The sequence below is a fragment of the Vicugna pacos genome, chromosome 12 (assembly GCF_048564905.1).
Source record: "Vicugna pacos chromosome 12, VicPac4, whole genome shotgun sequence".
Taxonomy (NCBI): domain Eukaryota; kingdom Metazoa; phylum Chordata; class Mammalia; order Artiodactyla; family Camelidae; genus Vicugna; species Vicugna pacos.
This window is the reverse complement of record NC_132998.1, coordinates 991794-1019213: the sequence shown is the minus strand read 5'-3', so window position 1 is coordinate 1019213 and position 27420 is coordinate 991794. Positions and strand designations below refer to the sequence as shown.

The 27420-nt window shown below is 43.0% G+C and overlaps 2 protein-coding genes and 1 long non-coding RNA gene across 4 annotated transcripts; 1 reads left to right on the top strand and 2 right to left on the bottom strand.

The window, feature by feature from the left end:
* The first annotated feature begins 1260 nt into the window (after positions 1 to 1260).
* Positions 1261 to 22566, top strand: LOC102544049 (citrate synthase, mitochondrial). The gene is made up of 11 exons (XM_006218577.3): positions 1261 to 1521; positions 11590 to 11640; positions 12229 to 12336; positions 13391 to 13456; positions 13776 to 13907; positions 14153 to 14341; positions 19155 to 19354; positions 19917 to 20046; positions 20169 to 20270; positions 20469 to 20678; positions 20999 to 22566. Exons 1-11 carry the CDS (start codon positions 1480 to 1482, stop codon positions 21167 to 21169), a joined length of 1401 nt encoding a protein of 466 aa, XP_006218639.1. The 5' UTR covers positions 1261 to 1479; the 3' UTR covers positions 21170 to 22566.
* LOC140700019 (uncharacterized) lies at positions 15084 to 19908 on the bottom strand. The gene is made up of 2 exons (XR_012078214.1): positions 19596 to 19908; positions 15084 to 17687 (listed from the first exon to the last, which is right to left on the bottom strand). It is a non-coding gene; the product is annotated as an uncharacterized lncRNA (long non-coding RNA).
* Positions 20128 to 26731, bottom strand: LOC102529476 (coenzyme Q-binding protein COQ10 homolog A, mitochondrial). 2 transcript variants are annotated; one of them, XM_072972480.1, is made up of 5 exons: positions 26378 to 26731; positions 25707 to 25853; positions 24730 to 24922; positions 24395 to 24496; positions 20128 to 20317 (listed from the first exon to the last, which is right to left on the bottom strand). In XM_072972480.1, the coding sequence occupies exons 1-5, from the start codon at positions 26497 to 26499 to the stop codon at positions 20240 to 20242; spliced, it is 642 nt and encodes a 213-aa protein (XP_072828581.1). In that variant the 5' UTR covers positions 26500 to 26731; the 3' UTR covers positions 20128 to 20239. The 2 variants fall into 2 exon arrangements, with proteins under 2 accessions (XP_072828581.1, XP_031539276.2); XM_031683416.2 differs by lacking the exon at positions 20128 to 20317 and adding an exon at positions 23270 to 24091.
* Positions 26732 to 27420: the final 689 nt, after the last annotated feature.

Here is a 27420-nt window from a genome sequence, read left to right as displayed (position 1 = left end):
CTTTCCTGAAACCTACCGATCTGATCCCAAGCCAGAGGAGCATTGGTTCATAGGTTTAAAGCTGAGTATGAGAAAACTTGGGAAGGAAAAATGGTGTCCTTCTTTTTCCAAGTTCAAGCTATAAACTAGGTTCTTTATAAGGTCTATCTAAACCTGGCTTAGATGGTACTGAGACCTCTGAACTTTATTACTGCTATGTGAGGAGATAAAAGGACTGTTCACTTGGGGCTTGGGTTTGTAGATAAGGTGTCCTGGTCCTTGGGTTAGTTCCCCTCTGTCCTTGGGTCAATGGCAATGTTAGGCTTAGGGAGGTAGAAAGGTCCTATGGTCTCATCTACCCAGAGGAATTAATGAAGAGTGATTTGCAAGATCACTTTAGTGCCATGGTTCATTTAATGGCCTCTAGGGAGCACAGGATAAGCGTGTATAGAAGATAGCCAAGTAAGTGGAAAGGTCCACAGGCCCTATGGGAGTGACGGGAGTGATGTGACAAGAAGGGAGGGTACCTAAATGCCTTATTTGGGATGAGGTGTTGGTCTGCAACTCCTTATCTTATGGCTAGATACGGGGTGGACTGGCTGTATGGGGTTATGTGACTGGAGTGACAGTGAGACTAATGCCCAGGACCCAGAGGCTCTGGCCTGTGCTGGAAGCCTTCATAATAAGAGGGCATTTGTAAGACTTGGATTTCCCGGCACTAGACACACCAACTGACAGCTGGATGGATATTCAAGCTACTGCCTTTGCTTTCCTTCTCTGCATATTGGGGTCTGTTGGTATCTATAATACCATGGCTCTGCTTACCTCAAATGATCTCCACCAAGTAGCCAACTCTGGCAACACAGCCTGTGTCCACATGATGTCACCTCTCTGGCCATTAAGTCATTGACCAAAGACATTGTTCAAAACTGCAGGCCAAGAAGGTAGGAGGAACGGGCAATGATCAGTTGCCGTGATAGTATATTAAGGGGTTGGCTTCCGAGAACCTTCAAAGGTCGAAGTCCTTGAGGCTTTTTTCTCTAATATCCACTTCAAATTAACCCCACGTGTGTTAAGGGCATGGGGAAAAGCCTAAGAAGGAAGTTAACTGAGTTCTCAGGCAAATACTTAACCACCTACACGCTCCCCTCGGCCCATCCACCCTTAATTAGCCTCCCTCGGACGGTCCAATCCTCCCCGCCACAACAGCTGTCAACGGCTTAGGACCCGCCCCCCACGCATACTGGGCCAATGGCCGAGCCCGGGGCGAGTCCCCTGAGAGGGGGCGGGAGTGCGTTCCGGGCGGTAGGCGGGGCCTCGCTGAGGACCCCGGGCTGGGCGCCGCTGCCGGCTGGTCTACCCTTTCCCTCAGCCGCCTCCTTTCAACCTTGTCCCCCAGTCGGCGCGGCCTCTGGTGCGGCGGCGGCGGCGGCGGCTCCCGTTCCTGCCGCAGTTCTCTTTCCTCCGTCCCTCCCCACCAGATCCCCGAGTCCGCCCGCCATGGCTTTACTCACTGCGGCTGCCCGGCTCTTCGGAGCTAAGGTGAGCAACTAAGGGAGGGAGTGCGCCGTCCTAGGGTGGGGCTGAAGCGACTGCAGGCCCTCAAGCGCCGGGGTCTCCCTCCCCTACCCAGGCGCACCCCAGCGCGCCTTAAAGGGGCCCTGCGCTTGGCTGGCCGCCAGCCCTGCATGGACGCTCCCTGGGCCATGTGCTTCGCTGGCCTTCCGGCCCCAGCGAGTGAAGTGAGCGCTGCCCGCCCTGGCATGCGGTCTTGGGCGTGTGGCAAGGCTGGACCCTACTGTCACCCCACATGTCTAGAGTGGAAGAGGGGGCGATGCTTGGCGTTGGAAAGAGAAGCAGCCGCCAGTGGAGAACATAGGTGTTGTTTCATTGGAGTTAGGGAAAGAGCCTGTTTGGAAGAGGGCGCGGGGGTGAGAGAAGTGGCAGGGGTGAGCAGGTGTGCTCACTCTATCCCTGGACCAGAGAGCTAGAGCAGTGGCTAATTTCGGCTTCTGCTTTGTAGAGGGGGCCTTGTCATTTTCTGAACTGCCTGATTCCATTTTTCCAACCCAATTGTTTAAGCCTTTAGTGACCAAGCCGTAGCAGTTCCTGCTAGAGGAGTGTGACTGGGGTCCTCTGTGTCCTTGGGACTCTTGTACTTTTTATATATAGGAGGAGCTTGGGTGGGGTGGAGCAGTTGTGTAAAACCTGCATGATTATCACATATGATTGGAGAAAGAACCAGAAAGGTTGTTCCCCCAAACTGCAGGACAATAAATGAAGATACTGGGCAGGAGATAGTAATTCCAAAGTCACATGACCGGCCCTACTACTTGCTCACTCTGGTTTTACTGTTCCTCTTAAGTCTACTCTACTCAGAATAGATTCCTCTTATTCTTTGGGGCCTTTTACTTGACTTTTGTTGCCGTTGGGATCATAGGAATATTGCTGCAGATAAATGGTGCTGTCAGTTTCATATGCCAAAATTGTCTCTGGGTAACTTAGCTTTTTAAAAGACAAACTGCTGTGCTGAAGGAGTCCCAGTCCTCTAATCCAAGCAAGGACAGTCCCACAAGTGACCTTGACTCCTTCAAGGAACTTACACTTTCTCTTCTGCAGACAGATTAAAGCTGCCAGCACCTGAAAGGAAGGAAAGGAAAATCTTAGAATGGTTTTGGCTTACTGTGTATTATCTTGCATGGTTGGCAGATAAGGTGAAGCCTGGGGTTCTTCCAGGCACCTGGCAGCAAGGTGGAGGCTGATCACTTGGGAGATACTTGTCTTACTTGACTGTTGTTCTCCTGCTGCCAGGGAACAGGATAAGGAAGCCTCTTGGGAAATGAAGCAAGTTCTAGACAGTAGTTTGGCAGAATAGAGGATACTATAATTAGCTCATACCAGAGCTTCTAACCCTACAGTGGAGTTTGAAAAAACCTTTAGAATTTAGATTTGATTTTATTTTGTCTCTTAAGCCTCTGGGGAAACTCAGCTTTTGGGTTGACAGGGCTACCTAATTGGAGAATCATTATTATTTTGTTTACTTTCCTGTTAGAGATAGACCTGAGGATCCCCGAAACCTGTGTATTGGAAGCCATCAGAAGGCTTTTGACCCTTAAAGCTAACAAAGCCCCACAGACTCAGTGGAAATTTCCTGAGATCTAAGCAGTATAGCCAGGATACCAAGAAGCCTTTCAGTTTGTCAGCATTGCTAGCACCTGCCTGAGCTTTCCAGATCAGCCTGCGGCCTAATTGGTACTCTGTTTTACTTTTGCTGTTAAGCAAGGCTTTGGAAGGGAAAAATACCTGGAAAAACTGACCCCTGCCACTTTGATTCTCAAGGTCAGGTGTAGTTTCACTTTTCTGAGAAATTTTTTTTTAACCTTACTAGGAGACACAAATGCTAGTCATTGTTCTATTGCTCCACGCTACCGCCTGTCAGGTAATTTAATGAACACCTGAGTTGGAGAGCCCCCCTAATAAAGAGCTTTGAGATTATTTGACTTCTTGTTTACCTGAATGAATTCCTTCTATGCAGTGGCTTTAGTATTAGCTGTGAGTGCCTTAGCTTTTTGCTGTAGGTACTGTCTTTTCACAGGGGACCTGGATTGGGAATTGGAGAAGGGCCACCAATTAACTTATTGATTCTTAACACCAAAGTGGGTTAACCAACCCTAGTTCCATCCTGTACCATTGAATTGTTCCTCCAAGCTAGGATGTGTGATAACGTTGAGTAAATCAATCCAAAAGTGTTTCTAGATTATTTCTAGACTTTTTCAAGACACTTAAATTAATATCCATGATTCTTTTACAGCAGACTTGTACCACTCACAACATATCCTATATAAAACCTAATCTGAAATTGGGTTCATCAAAACTGAGTCAGTTTTGTCTTGTGAAATGTTAGGCTTAAAGCCCAAAACTTTTAAAGGTAAGAACTCAAATCTCTTTGCTTTCACTTTGATTACCAGCCTACCCAAAGTAATGGCAATTCTTTGATGCTTACTAGATGGACCAAAGATGAAAAATGGAGAATAAAGTGTCATTGTCATGTGCTAGTGGTGGGATGATTGCTTTTGCACTTCCTAGTGGTCTTTAGTCTGGTAGCAGATGAATGCATGGGTGTGGGGAGGCATCGAAATGAGCAGTTGTGAAGGAGATAATCAGAAAACGGGAAGGCTGGCATTCCTAGTTCTTAGAATCCAAGTGGTCAGAAGGCAGGAAACCAGACTTGGTGGGTCTCCCTAAAGCCACAGAGTAATTCTTTCTGCCCTATTTTCAGTGCCTTATGTGATAGATTTGAGCAGGATTTGAGTGAAATTTAAAACAATAGTGAGGCAACTTTAGTAATAGATCTTAGGATCTGACGAACTTTCACTTATTCCCTCAGCTGCCCAAGTTCCTGTATTTCTTTTAACGTGTTACCATTTTTAAAGGTCTATAAAGTCATAGTGGGTGTCATCACCTGAGGTGTTTGTTTTCATTGCACATTCATAAATCCTGTCTTCACATTCTGATTCAGCAAAGGTGGGATGGGATCTGAAAACTTGTATTTTTCAAGCACCTCAGTTGACTGACAATGCTTGGTGATCCCCTTCTGTTGAACCAGTAAAACCACATGCAGTCCTTTTTGTTTGCAACTGTATTTAATGTATGTATGAAGCTTTGAATGTTGGGCTTTTTTTTTTTTTAAATCAATGATTACTTTAAAATGACTTCAAAAGTGATTATTTTAAGCAATAGTCCATTTTAGTCTATTTTCTCTAGGTTTGTCTTCCAAAGCGTTTTTTTCCCCAAAAAATGCCTCAGGAAAAGTTTTTTGTAAATCCCTGAAACAAAGCATCATAACAACTCCTAGTAGAAGTGAGAGAACAGTTTCTAGTTCCTGAAAAAGTAGTGTGGTGACAGATCATAAACACTTTATTCACTACTGTACATTTGGTGTGCACATAATAAGTAGGTGTTCAGCAACTATTTGTTAAAGAACAGTAAGAATTTCTCTGAACATCAACTGTTTGGTAAAGGACAGCAAAGAACAGTAAAGGAAAATAAGGACTCTTGATTCTTTTCTGAGGCTGAATTTGTGTCCTTGGCTGTCTTCCTCACTGAATAATCAGTGAACCTTTTGGGAAGGGTCTGTTAGACAATGAGAGTTAGGTAGAATTATTAAGGAAACTCTTGTGAGTATTGTGAGTATGAAGGGGATCAGAGTATGAACTCTGAGGATTATTCTGCTCAGGCTATCAACTGGCCTGAACGAGCAGTGCAGGCTGACTTCCAGTATCACCATTGTGAAACACAGATGTTAAATGGCTTTAGTTCTCTGACCTGGTTCTGGGGAGAGAGGAACCTTTGTCCTATGCGTGTTCTTCTTTTTCCCTTAATGCAAGTTGTTTCTTCTGCGTTGGAAGGCTTTGTAGCACAAGATTTTTCCTACAGTTATTAGTGAATTATGTTTGTTTCATCAACTAAGCCAGTTCTGCTGGCTTGGCAGGCTCTGATTTTGTTTTATGAAGGAGGAGAAGGGCTCTATTAAAATCAGGAGCATCTCTCACAAGGTTTTTTTAATTAAATTTTTATTGGGTTATAGTTGATTTATAATATTAGTTTCAGGTGTACAGCATAGTGATTTAAAAATTTTGTAGACTATACTCCATTTTTTTTAGAAGTTTTTGGGGGGGAGTAAGGATTTATTTATTTATTAATTTAGTTAAATGGAGGTACTGGAGATTGAACCCAGGACCTCTTGCATGCTCTACTACTGAGCTATACCTCTCCTCAATTATACTTCATTTATAAAGTTATTATAAAATATTGGCTATATTCCCTGTGCTGTACAGTATACCCTTGTAGCTTATTTATTTGATACGTGATGGTTTGTAATCGCTCAAGTTTTTGATGTCAGAGCTCCGGGATATGTGGCAGGACTTGTTCCTGAATATGCCTAGGATGGAGGATCAAGGAAAATTTGACTTTTCCCCTGTAGAGTATGGATCCTAGATGTGAACAAATGATGATAATAGGCTAAGAGGAGTAAGGGAGAAATAACCTTATCCAAATAGGATTCTATTGTTTCCAGAATTTGGGGGAGAATGGAGTAGCTTTAATTGATTTTTGTTAAGTTATTTGGACAATACCCTGTCCCAGAAATAAGTATTATAAGGAAGTCTTTTTTTAACTTTTTTTTTTAATATAAGCAAGTTTTTAGCAGAATTTCCTGCATGTATTATTTGTCTTTATCCTCCTTTGGCCCTTTAAGATAGATGTTCCCTTAATTATATTTTTCTATCCTAACATAGCACATGTGAGAGCTACAGCCCACTTCTATCAATAATAGCAAACTCACTAAAAGAGTTATTGCAAAGGGTGACAGCATATGAGGTTTGAGAAAGCCTTTTAGTGATTATGAATCCCCCACCCTGTAGAGAATCCTAGCTGTCAGAATTTCTGAGCCAGGCCCTTATCTTTGGAAGTAGCTCTATCTCTTCCCCATGGAGGAGCCGACCTATTGAGTGGAGTGACTCCCTGATTCACCTGACAGCTGCTGTTCCAGTAGGATGACTCTACGTGTGGCATGCAACCCAAAGCCAAAAGCCCAGTTGCCACACCTCCAGAATTAGGGGAGGAGCTGGGAGGTGAAAGTTCAAGGATGACTCAGAGGTTTGTAATCTGCCTGTTCCATCTGAGTATAGCCTGAGTGCACTATACAAAGCCATTTAGCAGCTTTCATTGGCAACCAGGGGGTAGATGAAATGAGATGTGTAGGGTGTGACAGTCCTCTAACATCTCCCGTCTAGGATCACCTGCTGGTGTAGATTATGGTTGGTTAAATTTGTTTTCTCTCCCTGAGACTCCTCTCTTGGTCAGGGGGCCCTTAAGGAAATTGGGGCTTTATTTCCTGTTCTACAGCTAGAGGGAATTACCCATTCATCCCTTCGTCAAACTTGACTGCCTCTTTCCTGGGATCCAACTCCTCGAAATAGTTGTGACACTTGAGTTGGTAGTAATAGGCCAACACATTTCCAAGAAACAAATGTTTATTGAACTCAGCTATGCAGCAGGCACTGTTCTAGATGCTTTCATGCAAATGATTTCATATAGTCTACTTGTCTACCATGAAATTGGCTTTATTACCAATTTAGAGATATGAAAAGTGAAACTTAGAAGTTAGATCATATAGCCATGGTAGCACAGAAGGATAGTGTCACAACCTGAGTAGGACTTGACCCTTGATAACTCCACATCCCAGAGCCTTTATATTCTACCCTTCTGCTCGCTTAACACTTTAGACCATGACTATGTCTCAAATTTTATTGTTCATAGGAATCACCTAATGAGTTTGTTAAACTGCAGATTTGTGTTCAGTAGGTCTGCGATGAGGCATTTCTGGCAAGCTCCCAAGTAATGCTAATCCTGCTGGCTAGGCAGCCATACTGTAAATAGAAGGCTTTTGACTACTTTTACATATGTCCTTATTTGAGTCTTAGAATCAAACTTGGAGCTAAGTAGCCTGAGCATTACTAAATGTGGAGAAAGAAAGGGAAACAGTATTCAGTTGTTTTGCTTTGGATGTCTCAGTTACATAGGAATAAAGCTGGGACTAGAACCCAGATTTCCTTTCCTAATTCCAAGTCATGTGCTTGTCTTCTGCACTACTAGGTAAAGTTGCCCTAACTTGAATTTTTCCTGTTCTAGCCTTTTGAGTGGTCATATCAATGAATTGCTGCCTTTAAAATCCTTCGTATTTCTTCAGTTTCTTCTAAGCTGCAGAGTAAGCTAAAAATATGACTAAACCTGACATTGAAGGGTGCTAAAAAGTGGCCATTCTATTTGATTTTCTATATTTCTTGTATAATAAATACAGAGCACTTGCTATGTGCCAGACATGGTTTTGAGTGCTTTGTAAATATTGGCTTGATTAATTCTCATAGCAGTCCTTTGAGGTAGGTACTATTATTGTTCTCATTTTACAGATAAGAAAACTAAAGCACAGAAAGGTTCAGTGGCTAGGGTCACACAGTAAGTGGCCAAGAAGTGTAGTAGAAACAGAATATACTAGCTTTATTCTATAAGCATAGAGCCAGCTTCTCCACAAACTAGCATTGCTTTGCAAATTGGAGATCTGGCTAAGAAGTGTTACTGTTGGAGATGAGGGACAGTTGAGATTAGCTTTCCTTAAGTTACTCCTGAGGCACCTCATTAAATGGCATAGCTGCTGTCTACCAAGGCAGTTAAGACTTTGCTGGTGGTAGAAGTGGGGTGATAGTTTAGTTCCAAGTTCTTCCTTAACCGTTGCCTTATAGTGTTTATATAAACAGATCTGAGAAATGGCTGTAACTAAGCAGCAGTTGTAACCCATTTGATGCCCTTAAATGATGCTGCATTCTTACAGCCTTGTTAGGTAACCTTCTACATCCTTTTCTTTCTGATTTCTCTTTTTTCCTTTTCCTTTTTTTATTTTTTTATTTTTTTTACCTTAAGTGAAGTAAAAGGAGAGGGAAGCTTATTGATTCTAGCAGTTCTCTCAAGGGAAAAAACTGTATTTGTTTTATGTTTATATTGGTGGAAGAAAGACCTCCAGCCTGAGGAAATTTCTGTTTACATCTTAAGATCTGGCTCTCATTCTGTCTTTTGAGCTTTGGTAGATTTTTTTCCCATAAGATTTAACCTTAAACTATTCTTCTTACAATCTTTCCTCTTGCAAATGAAGCAGACAGCCATTATAGAAACCTAAAGATGGTTTAGAAGTGGACAAAATGATCATTATGAAGAGATTGCAACTTTTTTCTCTTAGATGATATGTTCCCCTATAGCCTTTTTAAAAACAAAACCAAACCACAACCACCACCTTACTCACAGTTAAAAGGTCCTGCTGAAGGCTGATGTGGTCTCTGGGAGATGGGACCTCTATAATAGGGGATCTGTGGGAGCATGGAATGGCTTGAACATGGTTAGGCCTGTAGAACAATAGTTGAAACCTATTCACAGGTTTTCCCTTGTTCATTTTTTGGTGACTAGTTAAAAAAAAAAAGAAAGTTATTTCTTGAGTGCTGGGTCCAGCCTCCGTTTGCCCCATGTAGGATGAACAAGCTAAAGGGCTATTTGTGCTGCATACTTTCTGCCCAAATGGTCCTCGGTGAGCTAGAGGAGATTCTTTTTTTTTAATTGAAGTATAGTTGATTTACAATGTTGTGTTAGTTTTGGGTGTACAGCGTAGTGATTCAGTTATACATATGTATATTCTTTTTCATTGTAGGTTATTACAAGTTATTGAATATAGTTCATTGAGCTATCCAGTAGGACCTTGTTGTTTATTCTGTATATAGTAGTTTGTATCTGCAAGAGGAGATTCTTTAGGAAGTTAATGTAAGGAGTTGTGAGCAGCCCTGGTTAACAAGTTGAAGCTTTCCCCTCTTTGTTTTAGGGCCATATCAGTTTGCTCTATGCTGTCTGAATTTAGCTTTGGGTTGATTCTTTTTAAAATAACCTTTTCTCAAGGGCCTTTTCCCTTTTCAGTCCTCACTCCTGCCCTAGCAGAAAGAGGGGTATAAAATTCTAAAAAGCCTCAGGCCCTACTGAACTCTCACCTTAGGCATGTAGTCTTTTGGAGTTTATACAGTATCACTGTTACTAATGATTTTCAGCACAATCAGACAGCAGTGCAGTGCAGTCAGTCGTCTGTATCTGCCGGTTCTGCATCCATAGGTTCAACCAGCTGTGGATCAAAATATTTTTTAAAAAATTCTGGAGAGTTCCAAAAAGCAAAACTTGAATTTGCCACCTGCTGACAGCTATTTACATAGTATTTACAATTATATAACATTTACATTGTATTAGGTATTATAAGTAATCTGGAGGTGATTTAAAGTATATGGGAGGATGTGCATTAGTTATATGCAGATACTACAACCTTTTATATAAGAGACTTGAGCTTCCTCCAATTTGGGTGTCTGTTGAGGGAGAGGTCCTGGAACCAATCCCCTCTTGGATACCGAGGGATGATTGTAGTTACTACAGAAGATGTCTCTGGCCTTTTGGCAAAAGGAGGAGAGGTGTAGCCTTGCTCCACCATTAGTTTGTGTGTGTGTGTGAAATCTTTTTAATTTGCAAGGTGCTTTCACATCCATTGTAATTTAATCATCACAAGACAGCCCTGTGAGATGTGTGGTGGGTGTGTCAGCACCATTTTATAGATGAGGAAACTGGGGCTTACTTTGTCTCATTTTATCTTCAAAATTATCTTGTGCAAAAAGGCAATCTCCTTGCCTAAGCCCTTATGATAAACTTGGTAGTAGTATAACTGGTTGTCTTTTTCAAAGGCAGTGTTGAACTTTCTCTTGCAACTCAGCAATCTTCACATAGAAAAACATAGGCTAGCTACGCTATTTATATTTACAATTGTCAAGATATGGAAGCAGCCTAGGTGTCCAACAACTGATGAATGGATAAAGAAGATGTGGTATATGTGTGTGTGTGTGTGTTTTCATATACACACACAATAGAATACTACTCAGCCATAAAAAAGAAATTTTGCCATTTGCAACATGGATGGACTTGGAGGGTATTATGCTAAGTGAAATAAGTCAGAGAAAGACAAATACTGAATGATACCACTTATGTGTGGAATCTAAAAAATGAAACTAGTGAGCATAACAAAAAAGAAAAACACTCACAGATGTAGAGAACAAACTAGAGGTTACCAGTGGGGAGAGGGAAGGAAGGTGGGGCAAGATAGGGGTACGGGATTAAGAGGTACAAACTGCTGTGTGTACAGGGATATATTGTACAGCATGAGGAATATAGCCAATATTTTATAGTAACTATAAATGGAATACAGCCTTTAAAAGATGTGAATCACTGTGTTGTATACCTGAAACTTACATAAAATTGTGCATCGACCGCACCTCAATAAAAAAAAAATTCCTTTGGTACAGTGTGTAGGTGATAAACTCAGCTTTTGTTTACATGAAATGTCTTTATTTCACCTCCTTTAAGATTTTTTTCCTCACCTGGATAACACAGCTCTAGCTTGATAATTATTTTCTCTCAACACTTTAAAGATAATTTTCCAGTTTTCTGGTTTCCGTTGCTCTTATTGAGCAGTCTGTCCGCTGTTACATTGTAGATATTGTCTTCTCTGTGTTTTTTCCAGGAGCATTTCAGGTAGGGTTGTAATAGGCTGCTTCCACCTGTGGGCTCTCCTAGACTAGAGAGGTTGAAGTGCTGCCAGAAGACCAGGTGCTGAAGAGACCTTCCCATCCGGGTTAAGTAATTGATCAGTTTCCTCATTTGCTTTTCTCAGGGCCACTCAGAGCTGTTGACAGCTAGCTTAGGGTGGACTAGGTACTTTAACAACTGCCTCTCTGACCTTCCCTGTGTGCCTAACAAAGCCCAGCCCTAGAAGCCAGGTGATGGGAGTCTCTGTCAGGAACACTAATGAAGCTGCTTCCTCCAGACTGATACCTCCTTCCAGATTGCTCAAGGCCTTTTACAGCCTTTTTGTGTCAGACTGTCCTTTGAAGCCAAGAGGAAAAGAGAGGTTGAGTCACCGTAACTACTTTCTAATGCATAAGAGGGAGGACGATTGCATAAGGTTTTGTGTTTTCTTTGCAGAATGCATCCTGTCTGGTTCTTGCTGCCCGGCATGCCAGTGCTTCTTCCACGGTAAGGTTTGAAAAAGACAACTGAGAATCCTCGAGGCAGCCTGACCCTGGGATGGGGAGGGCGGGTGGGCTACCACCCAGCCTCTCATCATTGTTGTTATATCTGTTATTACTATTACTGTTTGTTTGTTTATACTATTACTATTTTAAAATAGCCAAATCACTGTGAACGTGGTACGGGTTGTGGATTTTGGCTGGAAAAAGTAGCTCTGTAATGTACTTCAGCAAAAGTAGCATTCTCTTTACTGACTGTTCAAAGCATTCTGACCCATACAAGGAAATGTTGGAGCTTATGGTGTTCATTAGAAATTAAACTATTCTTAAGTTTATAGTTCAGTGGCAGTAAGTACATTCACATTATTGTGCAACCATCGCCACTGTTTTCATCTTACCAACTTGAAACTCTGTACCCATTAAACAGCTCCCCATTCCCTTCTCCCTCTGCCTGATTCTTTTACGCTCATATGTAGGGTAGTTGACCATATTTCCCTGATAGACAGGAAATCTAAGAAGCAAATCTTGACATACCTACTTTGTAGAAATCTAATTAATATTTTGATCATCACTTAGCCTCTACTTCTCTTTTTAGAATTTGAAAGACATATTGGCCGACCTGATACCTAAGGAACAAGCCAGAATTAAGACCTTCAGGCAACAACATGGCAAGACAGTGGTGGGCCAAATCACTGTGGACATGGTAAGGTTTGTGGGGTTTTGGCTGGGAAAAGTAGCTGTGTAACGTGCTTCAACAAAAGTACCATTCTCTTAAGGTAGGGTATATAGCTCAGTGGTAGAATGCATGCTTAGCATGCACGAGGTCCTGGGTTCAATCCCCAGTACCTCTATTAAAAAATAAATAAAAATAAATAAACCTAATTACCCCTACCTCCAAAAAAAAAAAACAAACAAAAAACTCCCCACTCCCCCCCCCCAAAAGTACCATTCTGTCTTATACAAGGAAATGTTGAAGCTTCTGGTGTTTGTTAGAAGTTAGATTATTCTTTTCTACAGATTTAATAGTTGAGCCTAACCTAATTCATGTATGGGAGGGATGAATGAAGTTTCTGTTCCTTTTCCCAACCCCTCAGCTGTTGGGGCCAAGGCTCTCTGTCTTTGAGTTGATGCTCTACTGACCATCCAGTTAAACCGCAGCTCTAGCAGGCCTTATAGAACAGCTTTAGGACAGCTTCTTCTCCAGCCCTAAGAGTCTAAGCAGCTCAGATGATAATTTCACAACAGTGTTTAGCCATTCGCCTTTGTCTCCTTTCCCTGCAATTAAACCCTTTCTGTTTACTTTGGTTGGTGGGAATGAGGGGATAAGAGTAGACAGGAGAAAAATTAAAATAAGAAAAGGGAGCAGAGGCAGAAACTAATTAAAGATAGTGATTTCTCAACTTAAAAATTCATTTCCCATGTTAGCGGTCTTCCTCTCAAAGTTCCATTCTATAATAAATTAACTTCTCAGAAATCTTCCCCCAAATGAAGCCTTGCAAGTCAGAGAATAAATCTCCTCTTCCAGATCCCGTGAAGCACTACCAGTCTCTAGCCTGAATTATTCTTTTTTTTCCCTTTTTTTTTTCTTCAGTAGGGGAGGTAATTTTAGGTTTATTTGTTTTTTTTTTTTTTTAAATAAAGGTACTGGGGATTGAACCCAGGGCCTGTGCATGCTAGGCATGCACTCCAGCACTGAGCTATACCCTACCCGCTAGCCTGAATTATTTTAATGACTGGTTACATCTTCCTTTCTTTAGATGTATGGTGGCATGAGAGGCATGAAGGGATTGGTATATGAAACATCAGTTCTTGATCCTGAAGAGGTAAGAGACTCATTGACTTTACTGTTGTGCACACCATGGATTAGACCACTGGGGAGCAGGAGAACCAAATAAAGCTCCTACCTGTGTCTTCTGGAAGGTGAAAATAGGTACATATGGAATAACTAAAGCACGAATTTACTTTTTTACTATATCAACTAATAAAACTAAAAGTACAAAGCAGGAGTGAGTTACCTGAAGATTTTCACTTTAAAAGTTCTAACTTGTTGACAGGTCTGATAAAAGTGGAACAGGTCAATTATGTGACTTCAAGGCTAATAAACTTAAGAGTTGTAACCCTTACTCTTCTCCCTCCCTCAAGGGCATCCGTTTCCGAGGCTACAGTATCCCTGAATGCCAGAAATTGCTGCCCAAGGCTAAGGGTGGGGAAGAACCCCTACCAGAGGGTTTATTTTGGCTCCTGGTAACTGGACAAATCCCAAAAGAGGAACAGGTAAGCCGAAGGACATTAGCTGTCTCATTTCCCTCCTTCTTTGCCTTTCTCTAATCTCAGACACTTAATCCTGATCTGGTTATGGGTGGTAGTTGATAGAGATGTGCAGTGAGGGGAAAGAATCAGCAGAGTTACATGGATTGGATTGAATTATCTTGGATTTTCTTTACTCAGAGGTCACTTGTCTTTTTATTTCTCTTCTTTTTCCTTGCCTAGTGTTGTGAGCAGTGTCTCCCTTTCCACAGGTATCTTGGCTTTCAAAGGAGTGGGCAAAGAGGGCAGCTCTGCCTTCCCATGTGGTCACCATGCTGGACAACTTTCCCACAAATCTACACCCCATGTCTCAGCTCAGTGCAGCCATTACAGCCCTCAACAGTGAGAGTAGCTTTGTCCGAGCATATTCAGAGGGTGTCAACCGAAGCAGGTACTGGGAGGTAAGGAAACTTTGGTGCAGTGATTGATGTGTGATGGAGAATCAGGACTTGAGTGTGAAGGAAGAGAAAGAAATGTAGAATCCTTAGGAAAATTACTACTCTGAGATATGCCAGAAACTCATTTTACACGTTTTTTTTTTGTAGGCTTGCTTTTTATTGGTTGTTGGGATTACAAAGAAAAGTGGAGCATGATTTCTATCACCAAGGCTATTGATTTAGTTAGGGTGATATACATATAAAAAAAGAAACTACAATTCAGTAATCTTGCTGTAATAGAGGTATGTACTCTGTGCTGTTGAAACATTGAAAAAGATGTGACTCAACTGCAGGGTTCAGGGTTCCCGAGGAAGCTTTCACAGAATAGTCTTACCCTGGCCCCAAAGGATTCTTTCTTCTCCTCCCCTTCTCCAAATAAGGAGAACCTTGAGAAGTTGGGTGAATGGCAGCTGAGTAACTGGAGCCTAGGAGGGCTAGTGCCTATCAGCCACAGTTCTGCACTAACCCACTCAAGATACCTGTCAGGAGTGGAATGGTGGTTAGCATCCTAGAAGTAGGATCCAAAAAACAAAAGAGCCACATTTTCTGAAAATGAAATATGACCTTAATAGTTTGAACTCTGTGGTTAGAGTACAAGAAGATTGTTGTGCCTTGTCCTAGCACACAGGACACAATTCCTTCCACCCTGTTTCTAACACCCCACATACTCACAAACACTGGGTACAGTACAACGTATCTGGCTAGGTTTACAGGAGGACATCTCATCTTTTGTTTATTTGGAAACAGGTAGCATAGGAACAGAAAAGTTCCTTTTTACAGAGCAGATACACTAAGTGATTTTTGACCAGGAGAAGGCCCCCAGTGAGTCCATTATGAGGCAAGGCAGAAAACAGCATGGGCCACTGGTCTGAACAAATCCTCTTGGGGTTTTCACAAATCCTGCTTCATTTGGTTGGTCAATATTTATTCAATGCCAACTGTGTATTTAGAGAATTGTGTTTACTGTTGGGGGAAAGAGGGAGAGAAAGTTGTGTAATTGATGTTAGTCTGGTTGGTATTGAGGAGGAAGGTGTAGGAATGATGCAAACTAAACATATTCACAAGCACTTAAAGCATTTATAGTTACACGTCAGCAGGTTCAGAAGGTCATATAACCTAAATATATTGCTTTCCATTTTCTTTTTTAAATGCTGTTTAAGTAACTGCTGTCTTTGTGGGTCACCATAAAGTGTTTAATCAAGCCCAACAGGTTTCTACTTTATAGCTTAGAAATGGGCCGCTTAGCGGTGCCTGTTAATACTTACAGTGCTGTTGTCTTGTCTGTTGTAAAGTTCTGCATGCTTTGCAATAAATACTGTCAGATATTTCCCAGGTAGCCAAACATGCTGCGTTCCTTCACACTGTCCTTTACTGAATCACTAAAATGAATCTTGTTCTTTGCTTGCTATTGCCTCCATTTCAAAGGACAGCCATTGACTGGTTGTTCTGCCACCTCTTTGTGAAATGTTATTGGGTGACTTTTGAAGTAAATGTTGTATTTCAGGACTTGGCTGCCTGGAGAGTATTTATAAGCAGCACCAGTATATCTGTCAGCTTCAGGATGTGTATCTATTAAGTTCACACTGAACAGAAATTAGCACCAGTAACTGCTTTAGTTTAGTGGAGCTTAGTGCTCTTTTGCTGTCCTGTCTTGTGGTCTCTCTCTCAAGTCAAACATGCTCTTTCAGTTCAGTTCTCTCATCTTGGTTAGTTTAACCATGGGCTGCTTAAGTAGAATTATATGACAGCATTCAGCTGGTTATTTCTGTTGAAAAATTTATGTTAAGGAGTATGTGTGATCTAAGTCTTTACTAAAATCATCAGTTCATGCTGTTTTTTACATATACCTCAAGAGGATGATTTGCCTACAACATTTTCTTCCATCATAGTTTACATGACTTTAAATAGTGTCATCTCTTGAGGTGAAACAGGTCTTTTTCTAATTGACTTAACTTCACTCATGACTAGGAGGTTACTCTGATGCAACGAGCTGTTTAATTGTGAAGTAGCCTTAAGATATTGTTGAATTGAGTAAAATTTGCAAAGCGCCTGACAGATAAGGTTTTTCTAGTAAGGCCTATGAATAGTTTATGTAGGGTTTGAAGCTGTTTATAATAAAATCATCATCCCAGCACATAAGCTCTTGAAAACATACTAAGTATTATGTTTAAATGCTTTCTATTCATTATGTGAACAACTCAGAACAACTGCATGAGATAGATGTTACTACTTATTCCCATTTGGGGAAACTGAGGATTAGAGAAATTAAGTAGCTTGCCCAAGGTCATGCAGCTAGTAACTGGTAGAGACCAGGTTCAGACTTGAGTTGGCTTCACTTTAGGGTCTCTTCACATTAATACTGGCTCTCTCCTTTTTCTTTGTCTTCTCAAAAATGATTAATAGCTAAATGCTCGGCCAGAATTTCTCTAGCAGTAGAGATAACTGGCTCACGATGATGATTATGGTCCGTTTTACCTTTACTCCAGGCAGTTGTGATAGTGGCATGTTTTAAGGTCTTTTTTCCCAAGGCTTTATAGATAAAGAATGAGTGAGTACAAGTAGCTAAATAGCACCTCAGTCTTAGCTTATTAAAGAAGAAATAAGGAGTTCTCTGTCGGTGTGTTTATTTCGTCTCTTGACTGCAGCTTTGCCACCACACAGAGCCGGGTAAGGATCCCACACCGTCATACCTGGTCTGATATGTGTTCCTTTATAAACTTCATCTCAGTGGTAGAAGTTGAAACAGTCTCCTTTTTGTAGTTTTTTATGATGTGGTCATTCATACTTTACAGATGATTTTTGAAAGTTAGTATATACTCCACAGATAACCAGTTTGCCTAGCCCCGGATCCTGTTCTTGTCATACTGCTCATGAATCCAGGTCCCTTAGAACTGCATATCCTTGATGCAGGCTTCTGGAAATAACCTACTTCCTTGGGGGATGTAAATCTGCAAAGAGGTATAGTTAATAGTATGATTATCTTGCAGGTAATCTCCTGCGAACTTGCAAGTGTTAGCTGAGTATTTCTTGCTTCAAGTCGCTTTTTAATTTTGGCAGTATTCTCACTGAATCTTGGTGGCATTGACAGAATTCACTGAGTTCTTGAGTAATAGATGATTTCATAAGGATTAACTCATTTAGGCTAGGTACTATAGATTTTGCCCTTTGTTCCAACAGAACTACTGAAACCTCATGACTTACTGCAGTAACATTTAGCCAGTAAGCTCGATAGGACAGCACCATGTGATATCATTCAGCAAGTATTTTCTCCATGCTTTCCATATGCCTGGAAAGTTATGCTTTCTATGTACTGTGAATGAAAGTAGAAATTGTTTGTTACTAAAAAAAAAAAAAAAAAACTACTAAAACTCTGTCCCCTCCCTAAAGGAACTTGAAATCCCTTTGAGAAGATGAAATTGAGACATAAAAGTTGAGCAAGCTATTAACATCACAAAAAGCAACCAGATATTTTATGTTTCTCTTAATAAATGAACCCAGCACTATTTATCAAATAGTCTTGCTTAAAAAATTGAACCTGAGTCTACTCAAGCCTCTAGCTCTGTCAGTTTGTTGGAAATACAGTGGACAGAGGAACATGTTAAATGACATCACAGGTACATAACCAGCAAAATTTAAACTGTGAGAACAGATAATCTGATCTTCCACAAATAAGCTGCAAAGTAAAAAAAGGACAGCATAAGAAAGAACTTAAATTGATTAAAAGAGACTTCAGAGACATTATCAGACAATTGCAATGTGGGCTATTTTTAGTCCTGAATGAAATGAATGGGGGAGGGCAGTTATAATAAATGAATTGAGATATGAGGATGGATTTGAATACTGAGTAGGTATTTAGTGGTATTGAAGATTTATTCAGTTTTTTTTTCCAGTGGGATAATGGTTTTGTGCTTTGATTATGAAAGCCCTTTATCTTCTAGAGATACATGCTAAAGTATTTACATGTTGAGATATCTATCTATCTATCTATCTATCTATCTATCTATCTATATCTATATCTCATGTCTGGGATTCACTCAAAATAATTTGGAAGGTGAGAGGGGAAAGTAAGGGTATAGATGAAACAAGTTGATAACTATTTAAGCCAGATGATGCTTATTAGCTGAGTGGGTGACCTTGTGCATGTTACTTAACCTGGCAAGCCTCAATTTCTTCATTTGTAAAATGAAGGATACGTAACCTTACAGGATTATTGTAAGAGAAGAAAAAAATGCAAATAATATGTGTAGCACAGTACCTGTTACATAGTAAGTGCTTAAAAAATGGAAGCCTTTGTTAACAACTAACAACTGAATGCCACTGTTTGACCCTTGGCATATGTGATGAATTTTCCTTCAAAGATGAAAGAGACTCATTAAAACCTAGTGTCTTAGCATTCATTTAGTGCGAAGTTGTGTAGCAGAAAACATGATTAAACATACAAGGATTCAAAATCTGACTTTGGCATTTAACCAAATGCTCTCTGAGCCTCAGTTCCCTATTCTGTAAAATGGAGGTCATTATATACTTTGTAGAGTGGAAGAAACTGGGAATAATGTTTTAATATACATGAGATAGTGTGTGTCAATCCCTCAGTGCAGTGCCTGGGTCACAACAGTTATTCAATTAAATAGTCACTTTTGTTATACTCCCTGTGTAACCACCCAGCATATAATCATCCACCCAAATAGCCCGACCCATGGATGACAGACACCACCCCTGCCTAATTCTTCTTTTTGATAATTTCTTTTTTTCTCCATTTTCCTCTTCTTCCCATCAGTTGATTTATGAAGACTGTATGGATCTGATCGCAAAGCTACCTTGTGTTGCAGCAAAGATCTACCGGAATCTCTACCGGGAGGGCAGCAGTATTGGGGCCATTGATTCTAAGCTGGACTGGTCCCACAATTTCACCAACATGTTAGGCTATACTGATGCTCAGTTCACGGAGCTCATGCGCTTGTACCTCACCATCCACAGGTGAGGGAGACCCAGCAACCGTAGCCACCAGGTGCCTGGATTGGTTGTGAATATTAAGAAAAGCTCCTTAACATTCTCATCTTCTGGGAACAGGTAGTGGGCAGCAAGGAGATGGAAACACAGCATAAGAGATGATACAAGGCAAAAAAGGGGTTCAGTTGGAAGGTTAGGAGGTCTAGGGAAATTACCATAACTGCCCTAAGATCATACTTCTAGCCAGGAAGAGGTACTAGCTGCTCACATTGGATAGGTCCGTCAGCTTTCCAGGAGCTCCCTCTTCTGGCCATTGCTATTAAAGTTGGGGTGAGAGTCAGGGAGCTTGGCACAGCAGCATCATCAACCAGTCACCTCTCCAGCCCTGTGGATTAGTGAACAAAGGCTGGTAGTAAGATTGGGGCATCTCTTACAAGAGCTTATGTAGAAATGACTGGCTGTAGGCTGGGTGAGCCCATAACTAGGCTAGTGTGTGACCATAAGAGAACAGCAAGGTCTGTGTTCCCATAATCTATGCCTTCTTTCTCCTTTCTCTCGGCCTTGATTCTCTTTTCTTACTTCCCCACAGCGACCATGAGGGTGGCAATGTAAGTGCCCATACCAGCCACTTGGTGGGCAGTGCCCTTTCGGACCCCTACCTGTCCTTTGCAGCTGCCATGAACGGGCTGGCAGGGCCCCTCCATGGACTGGCAAATCAGGTAAAGCTACTCTTTTTCTTTTCCTGCTCCATGTTTTTCTTACTCCCATGCTGTGTCTGATCCTGTCATTCTCTCCCGGCATACGCATTGACACTCTTTTATTCTCTAAACCTTACTCACAGGAAGTACTTGTTTGGCTGACACAACTACAGAAGGAAGTTGGCAAGGATGTGTCAGATGAGAAGTTACGTGACTACATCTGGAACACACTCAACTCAGGACGGGTAAGCAGAGATGCTGAGCAGCTAGGAGAGAAGCCAAGACTCAGGTTCTGTAATTTGGAAGAATGAAGGAGAAAAGAATGAAATAACTCCCTAAATTACAGAGGGAGATTTTTTTTTTCCCATTTGCCTACCCAGAAGAATTCAGAAGAGATAAGAATCTCTGAGACTACAACTGGCTTTTCCCCTCATTCTTTACAGGTTGTCCCAGGCTATGGCCATGCAGTGCTAAGGAAGACTGATCCACGATATACCTGTCAACGAGAGTTTGCTCTGAAACACCTGCCTCATGACCCCATGTTTAAGCTGGTTGCTCAGCTGTACAAGATTGTGCCCAATGTCCTCCTAGAGCAGGGCAAGGCCAAGAATCCTTGGCCCAATGTAGATGCTCACAGTGGGGTGCTGCTCCAGGTGAGTCCTCCCTTCCCGGCTTTCTCTCATTTATACCAAACCCTACTGTTCTCTACCGTGCACAGAGTTAACTCCCTAGTCAGAGCAAGGACTCTCACACCTCCTTCCTTCCTTTTTTGATAAAGTTGCCTTTGTTAAGGGGTGTGGGGGAGGGTACGGGCTGGAGGAAAGGGGTGCTCTCTCTTCAGAATCCAATTGCTATACTTTTCCCAATGTCATTTCTACTGAAGGCTAACTAGTTTAAGGTTTTTATCACCCTGGGCTTGTACATGCCACTATCTGTAGGCCTTTAACAAAACCTGTTTCTCTTTACCTTACAGTACTATGGAATGACGGAGATGAATTACTACACAGTCCTGTTTGGGGTATCGCGGGCACTGGGTGTATTAGCACAACTCATCTGGAGCCGAGCCCTGGGCTTCCCTCTAGAGAGGCCCAAGTCCATGAGCACTGAAGGTCTGATAAAATTTGTGGACTCTAAGTCAGGGTGAAACTGGAGGCTAGGAGGAAACTAACTACCACAAAGTGAGGGAGCTTAATTTAAAAAGTATACTTTTGTTTCAGGGGGCTTTTAAAGACTTAAGATTAAATTGTGTCTGAGGCACTGATGATAAGTTTGAGTTTAAAATATAAATTAAGATTTTAAAAAATGAAAAGTGACCCTTCTTCCCTAACCACCTCTTTCCCTTGCCTGGTATGAGTTGCCCATCAACTGTTGATGACCAGGACTAATGCATGTGGTATGCGTTAGGTTTGCCACCCCCTAGTCTCCAGAGAGAGAATCTGACTCCTATTTCCCTGGGTCAAAGCTGGTTGCAGAGAATCTGCTGTCACTTCAGAGCTTTTGGTTCTATTCTGCCCACCCTTTAATAGGCCAGCAAACCAGGACTCTGCCCCTTCTGTTTCCATAGGAATCATGTTGGATCGTCAGCTGTACCAAGCCCCATTAACCTCCCATGCACACAGACACTTCCAAGCAAGACCTATTGGTTATGCTTTGGCTTTTTTTTTTTTTAATGCTACCACATGATCTTTATAAAGGCCATGGCATTTGTTGTGACTGGCACCCAGTGTTTGATTTTTATTTATCTTTTTAAAGTTATCCCATTAAAACTAAGATCTGGGAGTGTTTTGTTGCCCACTACTTAAACACTCACCTCCTTCCAGATTTTCTATACCTGCTGCACCTCAAGCCGAGGTTGCTCTGGACTGTCCCCTCTTGGTCACTGCTAGAGGCCTCTTTCACGGGTTGTATATAGCACTGTCTGATCTGTGGTCTTTCCTAGTCATTTGGATTTATCAGTGCTTAACATAAACTAAGCTTTTTACTTCCACAGAACACAAACCACTACCCTTTGGCTTTTTTCCCCTTTAACATGCTATGGGCTATAGAATAGAGACTTGGGGATGACTGACATTTCTTCCCAGAGGTGCTAGCACCTCTTTCTGAACAGGGAAATGATTTAAGATTGGACATGGTCTCCTTTGAATATCAAGTACTGGGACTGAGGGCATTAAAAATAGTAAACCTCCCTCCTCATCCCCTGCCACAAGCAGATATCCCTTTATTTATCAGGGTCCTTATCCTGCACCTTCCCCAAGAGCTCACAGTACAGTGTTTGTTTTTAGAAGCCCCATATGCACAGGTTTCCAATGACTCAGAATGCTCTACTGCCTTTTCTTTTTAAGAAAGGATTGAAATACACTCCTGCTGTGCCCCTTTCCTCCCTCGCAACTCCTGCCTGTGTTTGTGTGGATCCCTAATCCCCAGAACCACGCTGTTGAGATGGATAATACTGTCTGTAAAACCCTGGGTAACTGTCAAGTCATAATGCAGACTTCAGGTTGTTCTCTATAAAATACAAAATAAATGTTTTTATTAACAATGCTTGAGCCTATTAAATAAGGTCTGAAAGAGTCTCTATTATGAGGTAAGGAATCTGGCTATATCCTGTGTATCCCTTTATTTTGAGGCAGGTTTGGCATTCATTTACCCTAATTAGAAGACAGGCTCCCTGTGAGATTTCCAAAGGTGATTTTTGTCTTTCTTCAAGGTTAGAAGTCTTTGACCTTTAGCCCCCATCCTTCCTAAATTTGTTGTAAGGTAGAAGCCTCAACGACTAGAGCTGAGACTTCACAACTGCTTATGTGACTGATCCAAGGAAGCTAGTCCAGCCCACTGGGTGAAAGGTACAAACGATACCAAGGGCAAACAGGATAGGACTGCTGGCTCAGGATCTGCACCTCTAGAGCGCTCGGGTACTTCACTGAGTGCCTATTCTTTGCAGCCTCCGTTAAGGAGACCCCCCAAAATAAGAGGTAGTCCTGTGGGCATCAGTTATATAGGAGGTCTGAGACCAGATTGCTCTGTCCTGAGAATCCTGCAACAACTGACCTTCTGAAAAAGTCTATAAATAGGCAAGGGAGTGGGTACTAGGTCCTGGCTTGTAGAATGTGCTACTATAGTTAGCAGGGACATTATGTCCAAGAGGCCTTCTTGCACCTTCACTCCCCTAGGGAAGGAAGCCATGACTTTTCTTCTCTGCTATATCTACATCATTCCCCCCCAAAAAACAATATAAAAAGCCAAATTCACACTGTCATAACTTATTTATTGAAATTTTATAAAAACTCAGGCCAAGTGGAAGAATAAGGTACAACCCAAGAGTACAACTGTTCAGTGTTTTTTGCTCCTTGCCCCTGTGGCACTGGTGGTAAGAAAGCCCTTCACTTTCCACTATCCAGGCAGCATGGAAATACTCTTAAAGTGAGGTCATATGGATTTCAAGCTGGGGCCAGATTTCGGGCATCTCCTGAGGCTTTCAGGCAGGCAGAGTTATTGACCACCCAACAGCTCTCTGTCAGAGGAAAGAGCTCAATGAATTCAGTCCTTAAAAAGTTGCTGTCTTTCCCTGGTCACACACTAAGGCACTTTGACAAGAGCTGAGATAACTGTGTAGTCCTGATTATAATTCAGTGTGAGAAGGTTGCAGGCATCAAGCATACAGGGCTCTCAGGATGAGCCTGACCATTTCCAAGGCATTTCTCCTTTCCATACCTCCCTGCCTTTTCTTTCTCCCAGCATTTCCAGCCAGCTTAGAGCCCAGTGTCTGGGGAATTGAGAGGGAGAATAGTATTATGAACACAGATTCTTCTCTCAGATTAGAGCAGGAGCCAAATGAAATAAATAAGAGAACTGGGTGGGAAGGGAGAGGAGAGGAGAGGCTAGGGAACAATCCTTTGCCTCAAGTCTGGTGCACCTCATGGAACATCATTTCACGGGGGATGATTGTTTCTGGACCAAACTTGGTTGCTGCCCGGCGCTCGAAAGCAGCGACATTCTTTTTGACAACCTCATCAAAAAACATGGCGGCCAGCTTGGAGTGCAGCAGAGAACGAAATTCAAAGGAAATCTGGGGATGGGTAAGAGATGGTCAGAAACTCTTCAAGACTATGTTGGATAGTCCCTGGACAAATGCAAGGATACTATTCAGTGCCTTTTCCTCCCTCCCCCTCCATTTCCTTAATCCTCTCAAAAGCGCCAGAACTGAGTACAAAGTGCAGGTTTAATACAAGCTCAGACCTGTGAAAAGCGTCACTGACTTGGAAAATGCTAAGTGCTAGCTATGCTTTAAAGAATAACCATCACAATACTTCATTCAGTTCATCCCCTACAACCCAGTGGTAGCCCTGTGCTACACAGCCTCTTGACTCACCGAAAAGTCCACAGTGCAAGTTCGGGGATAGGCAGGAATACCAGGGCTAAACCGCCAAATGGTCTCTAAGTGGTTGAAGAGCTTGCCATCAGTGCAAACAGCCTAGAATAGGACAATTAGTTAAACAATATTACAATGGAATAAAGCCTGTATCAAGTATAGGAGACATTAAGAAGGAATAGCCATTTTCCTTTCCTTCTAATATTTTATTAGGGAAATATTTGACACATGGAGACAAAAACCATTACAAGGAAAGGCAAAATAGCCCTTAAATACAAAACTGCCAGAGAACTCAGAAAAAACTTCCTGATCAGCCCCTCCCAGATTGGCCTCACCTTGACCATGTGAGGTTTGACCATGGAAACAGCAGAAGTATAACGTTCCACGACAGGAGGAAAGCCAACCTCCAACTGGGCCTTCAGGTGACCTTTGCGGCTGGAGACCACCAAAGACTTCTTACACCAGGGCACAAATTCACGATACTCCTGGACATTGGCTACCACCTCGTACATCTCCTGCATTGAGTACCTAGGGGGAGGAATCACAGGGAGAGGCCAAGGGACTGCCATCTGGGCCAGGTTCCTCCTTGCCCAGGCACCCTCACCTCATACTTTTGCCCACTAACCATGCACCTTCAGGAGCTGGAGAACTCAAATAAGCCAGGATGAATGACTTCCCAAAAGCAAATGTGCAGATTTCCATGATGTTCATGTTACCGTAAGTTTTGAGGTTTACAGAATGCTTTTGCATTTACTATCTATTTTGATTTTAAGAGGGACCATCTTAAAACAGGTTGTCAGTTTTACTAGTGATCACGCAAGGAGTCAGATCGCAGCTTTACAAATTTCTGACAATGTGGCCTTGGATAAATTACCTGTCTCCATTATCTCCTCTGTAAGTCATAGGTAATAATAGTACCTGAGTCATAGGTTTGTTGAGGTAATCATATGAGGAAATCTATGGTAAAACACCTAAGCATCCTAACTGCCAGCAGTAGCAAGTGCTCAATAATTTAGTTCTCATCCTGCTCAGAATACATAGTTCTGCAGAGAAACAATACCCTGTTGTCTTACGTTATTGTCCAACCCTAGTCATGTTTCACTTAATGCACATGCACAGCAACCAAGAAGGGGGGAATTAAGGTTGGAAGGCAGGTAGAGGAGGATAAAGGGTCAGTAATGTAGCTGGGGAGAGGGATAGCCAAGGATGAATCTTGCCCAGTATCGCTACCTTTACTTTCTAGCCCGGACCTGGCATTTTGTTTGGAGGGAAAGGGAATGTGGAGGGATGCTGAAGAGGAGAAGATGCTCACCCCATGATCCTACGCTCCGAGTAAGCCTTTCGCTTGTTGGTGAAGGGGGCAGCAAAGCCCATGAAGGAACGGCTGGGAGGTAAGCCAGCCTCAGGCGCCAAGGCCTGGGCAGCTCGGGGCAAGAAGAGGCTGCAGGAGATCAGAACTCTAAGGCCAAAAGGAAAGGAGAGAGACATCGTCACGATTCTTTCTTTGTGTCCCTCAACCATTCCCAGGGGAAGGGGAAGAGGGGCGCATCCCAGAGGACGGTCGTCCAGACAAGTTTTCCTCTAGCACCTGCTGCAGTCGGCCAGGCTCCCTAGCCAGGCAGTCACGAGTGCGAAAGGTCGAGGGCAGCTGAGGACAGTGCCGGGGGAGGAGATGGGGAAAAGTGGGGTGCGTGCGAAGCGCCAGCTGCCTTTGGGGGCTACCCTACTGCTGAAAGCGAAGATTCTCAGGCAGCATCACAGTCCCAGGGGCCTCTTCAAGCTGCGCCCGCGAGGGGCAAGTGGGAATTTGCCTAGGTAATAACTTGCAAAAGATTTCCCCAAAGCTCTGCATTAGACCCCAGGATACGACCGCTGCCGCCCCCCGCCGCGCCTGCAGCCAGAGTTTCAATCCTCCACCGCGGAACTTCGGGGTCCTGGGCGACCCCCTTCGCTCGGGCGCGGACACCCGCACCTCCCTCTCACCTCATTGGTCCCGGCGGTCGCGGAGGGCCCGGGGGCGGGGCCGGGTGCTGCGAGAGGCCGCAACAGCCCCGGGTCGCCGCGCGCGTCCCGGCCGGGAGCCGCCGCGCACCCGCCGAGGCCATGCGCGCGACCCTCCCTTACTCCCTCCGCTCTGTTACCCGCTGCGCCCTCCTCACTCTAGAGGAAGAGCGCAGGGAAGCGGCCGCCGGGCGGGTTCAGGGCCCCGAGCACAGGGGCGGCGCGGGGCGGTGGCTTCTCTCGCCCTGCTCCCGCCCGGGCGGCCGGGTAGTCAGAACTGAAGCCGGGACCGCGGCTCCAGCAGCTCCCAGTACCCCCACGTCACGCCGTTGCCATGGATCGGGACCAGGAGAGGGGGGAAGGAAGGGGACCACGCGGCCTGTCGGGAGATGTAGTTTCACACCTCTGGCGAGAATGGGCGCTGCAATGGGTGTTTGCGAAGCTTGCAGATATCGCCCAGTGGAGCGAGGTCGCCAGGCAAACTACTTAGCGAGTCTGTGGTCAGGAACCTGATACATAAGCACTGAGGCGATTTCATGGGCGTGTCAACAGCAGACACTCGTTGGTCTTCTGAACGTCTGTCTTAGAACCGTTACCAGATTCTGCCTTGTTTATAGCTAGAAGTTCCATTCATCATTGTAGCCTCCGTGGTGCCTAATACACCTGGTACACCCTTGAGAAGGGAAATTAACGTACCAACCTCTGGGCTAAGACTTTGCATAGTTTTTTCTGTTAATATTTATAGAAAGAATTCGGGGTAGGAAGAACCAGACTTACTTTTAGGGTAGAGAATCATCTTTCACTTTTGGGGAAGAGAACCATCTTTGTCTGGAAAAGTGTGCGCTTTATGGAGGTGAGACCTCATGAACAAGAACCCAGGCAAGGAAATGTCACTACACTGCTTTCAATCATGATACAAGGAGGGGGGGAAAAGCTCTCAACAGAAGTGGGGAGAAGGAAAAAAAGTGGGGAGAGAGAAGAGAGAAATCAGATATTAGAGAGAGAGACTGGATCTGGTGGGTACA

Excerpts from the sequence above, each read along its gene's own strand:
- LOC102544049 (XM_006218577.3), top strand. The coding sequence starts at position 1,480 with ATGGCTTTACTCACTGCGGCTGCCCGGCTCTTCGGAGCTAAG. Across the intron at positions 13,908-14,152 it reads AAATCCCAAAAGAGGAACAG|GTATCTTGGCTTTCAAAGGA; the intron begins GTAAGCCGAAGG and ends CCCTTTCCACAG. Across the intron at positions 14,342-19,154 it reads ACCGAAGCAGGTACTGGGAG|TTGATTTATGAAGACTGTAT; the intron begins GTAAGGAAACTT and ends TCTTCCCATCAG.
- LOC102529476 (XM_031683416.2), bottom strand. The coding sequence starts at position 26,499 with ATGGCCTCGGCGGGTGCGCGGCGGCTCCCGGCCGGGACGCGCGCGGCG. Across the intron at positions 25,854-26,377 it reads CGACCGCCGGGACCAATGAG|AGTTCTGATCTCCTGCAGCC; the intron begins GTGAGAGGGAGG and ends TTTTGGCCTTAG. Across the intron at positions 24,497-24,729 it reads TCAAACCTCACATGGTCAAG|GCTGTTTGCACTGATGGCAA; the intron begins GTGAGGCCAATC and ends GTCCTATTCTAG.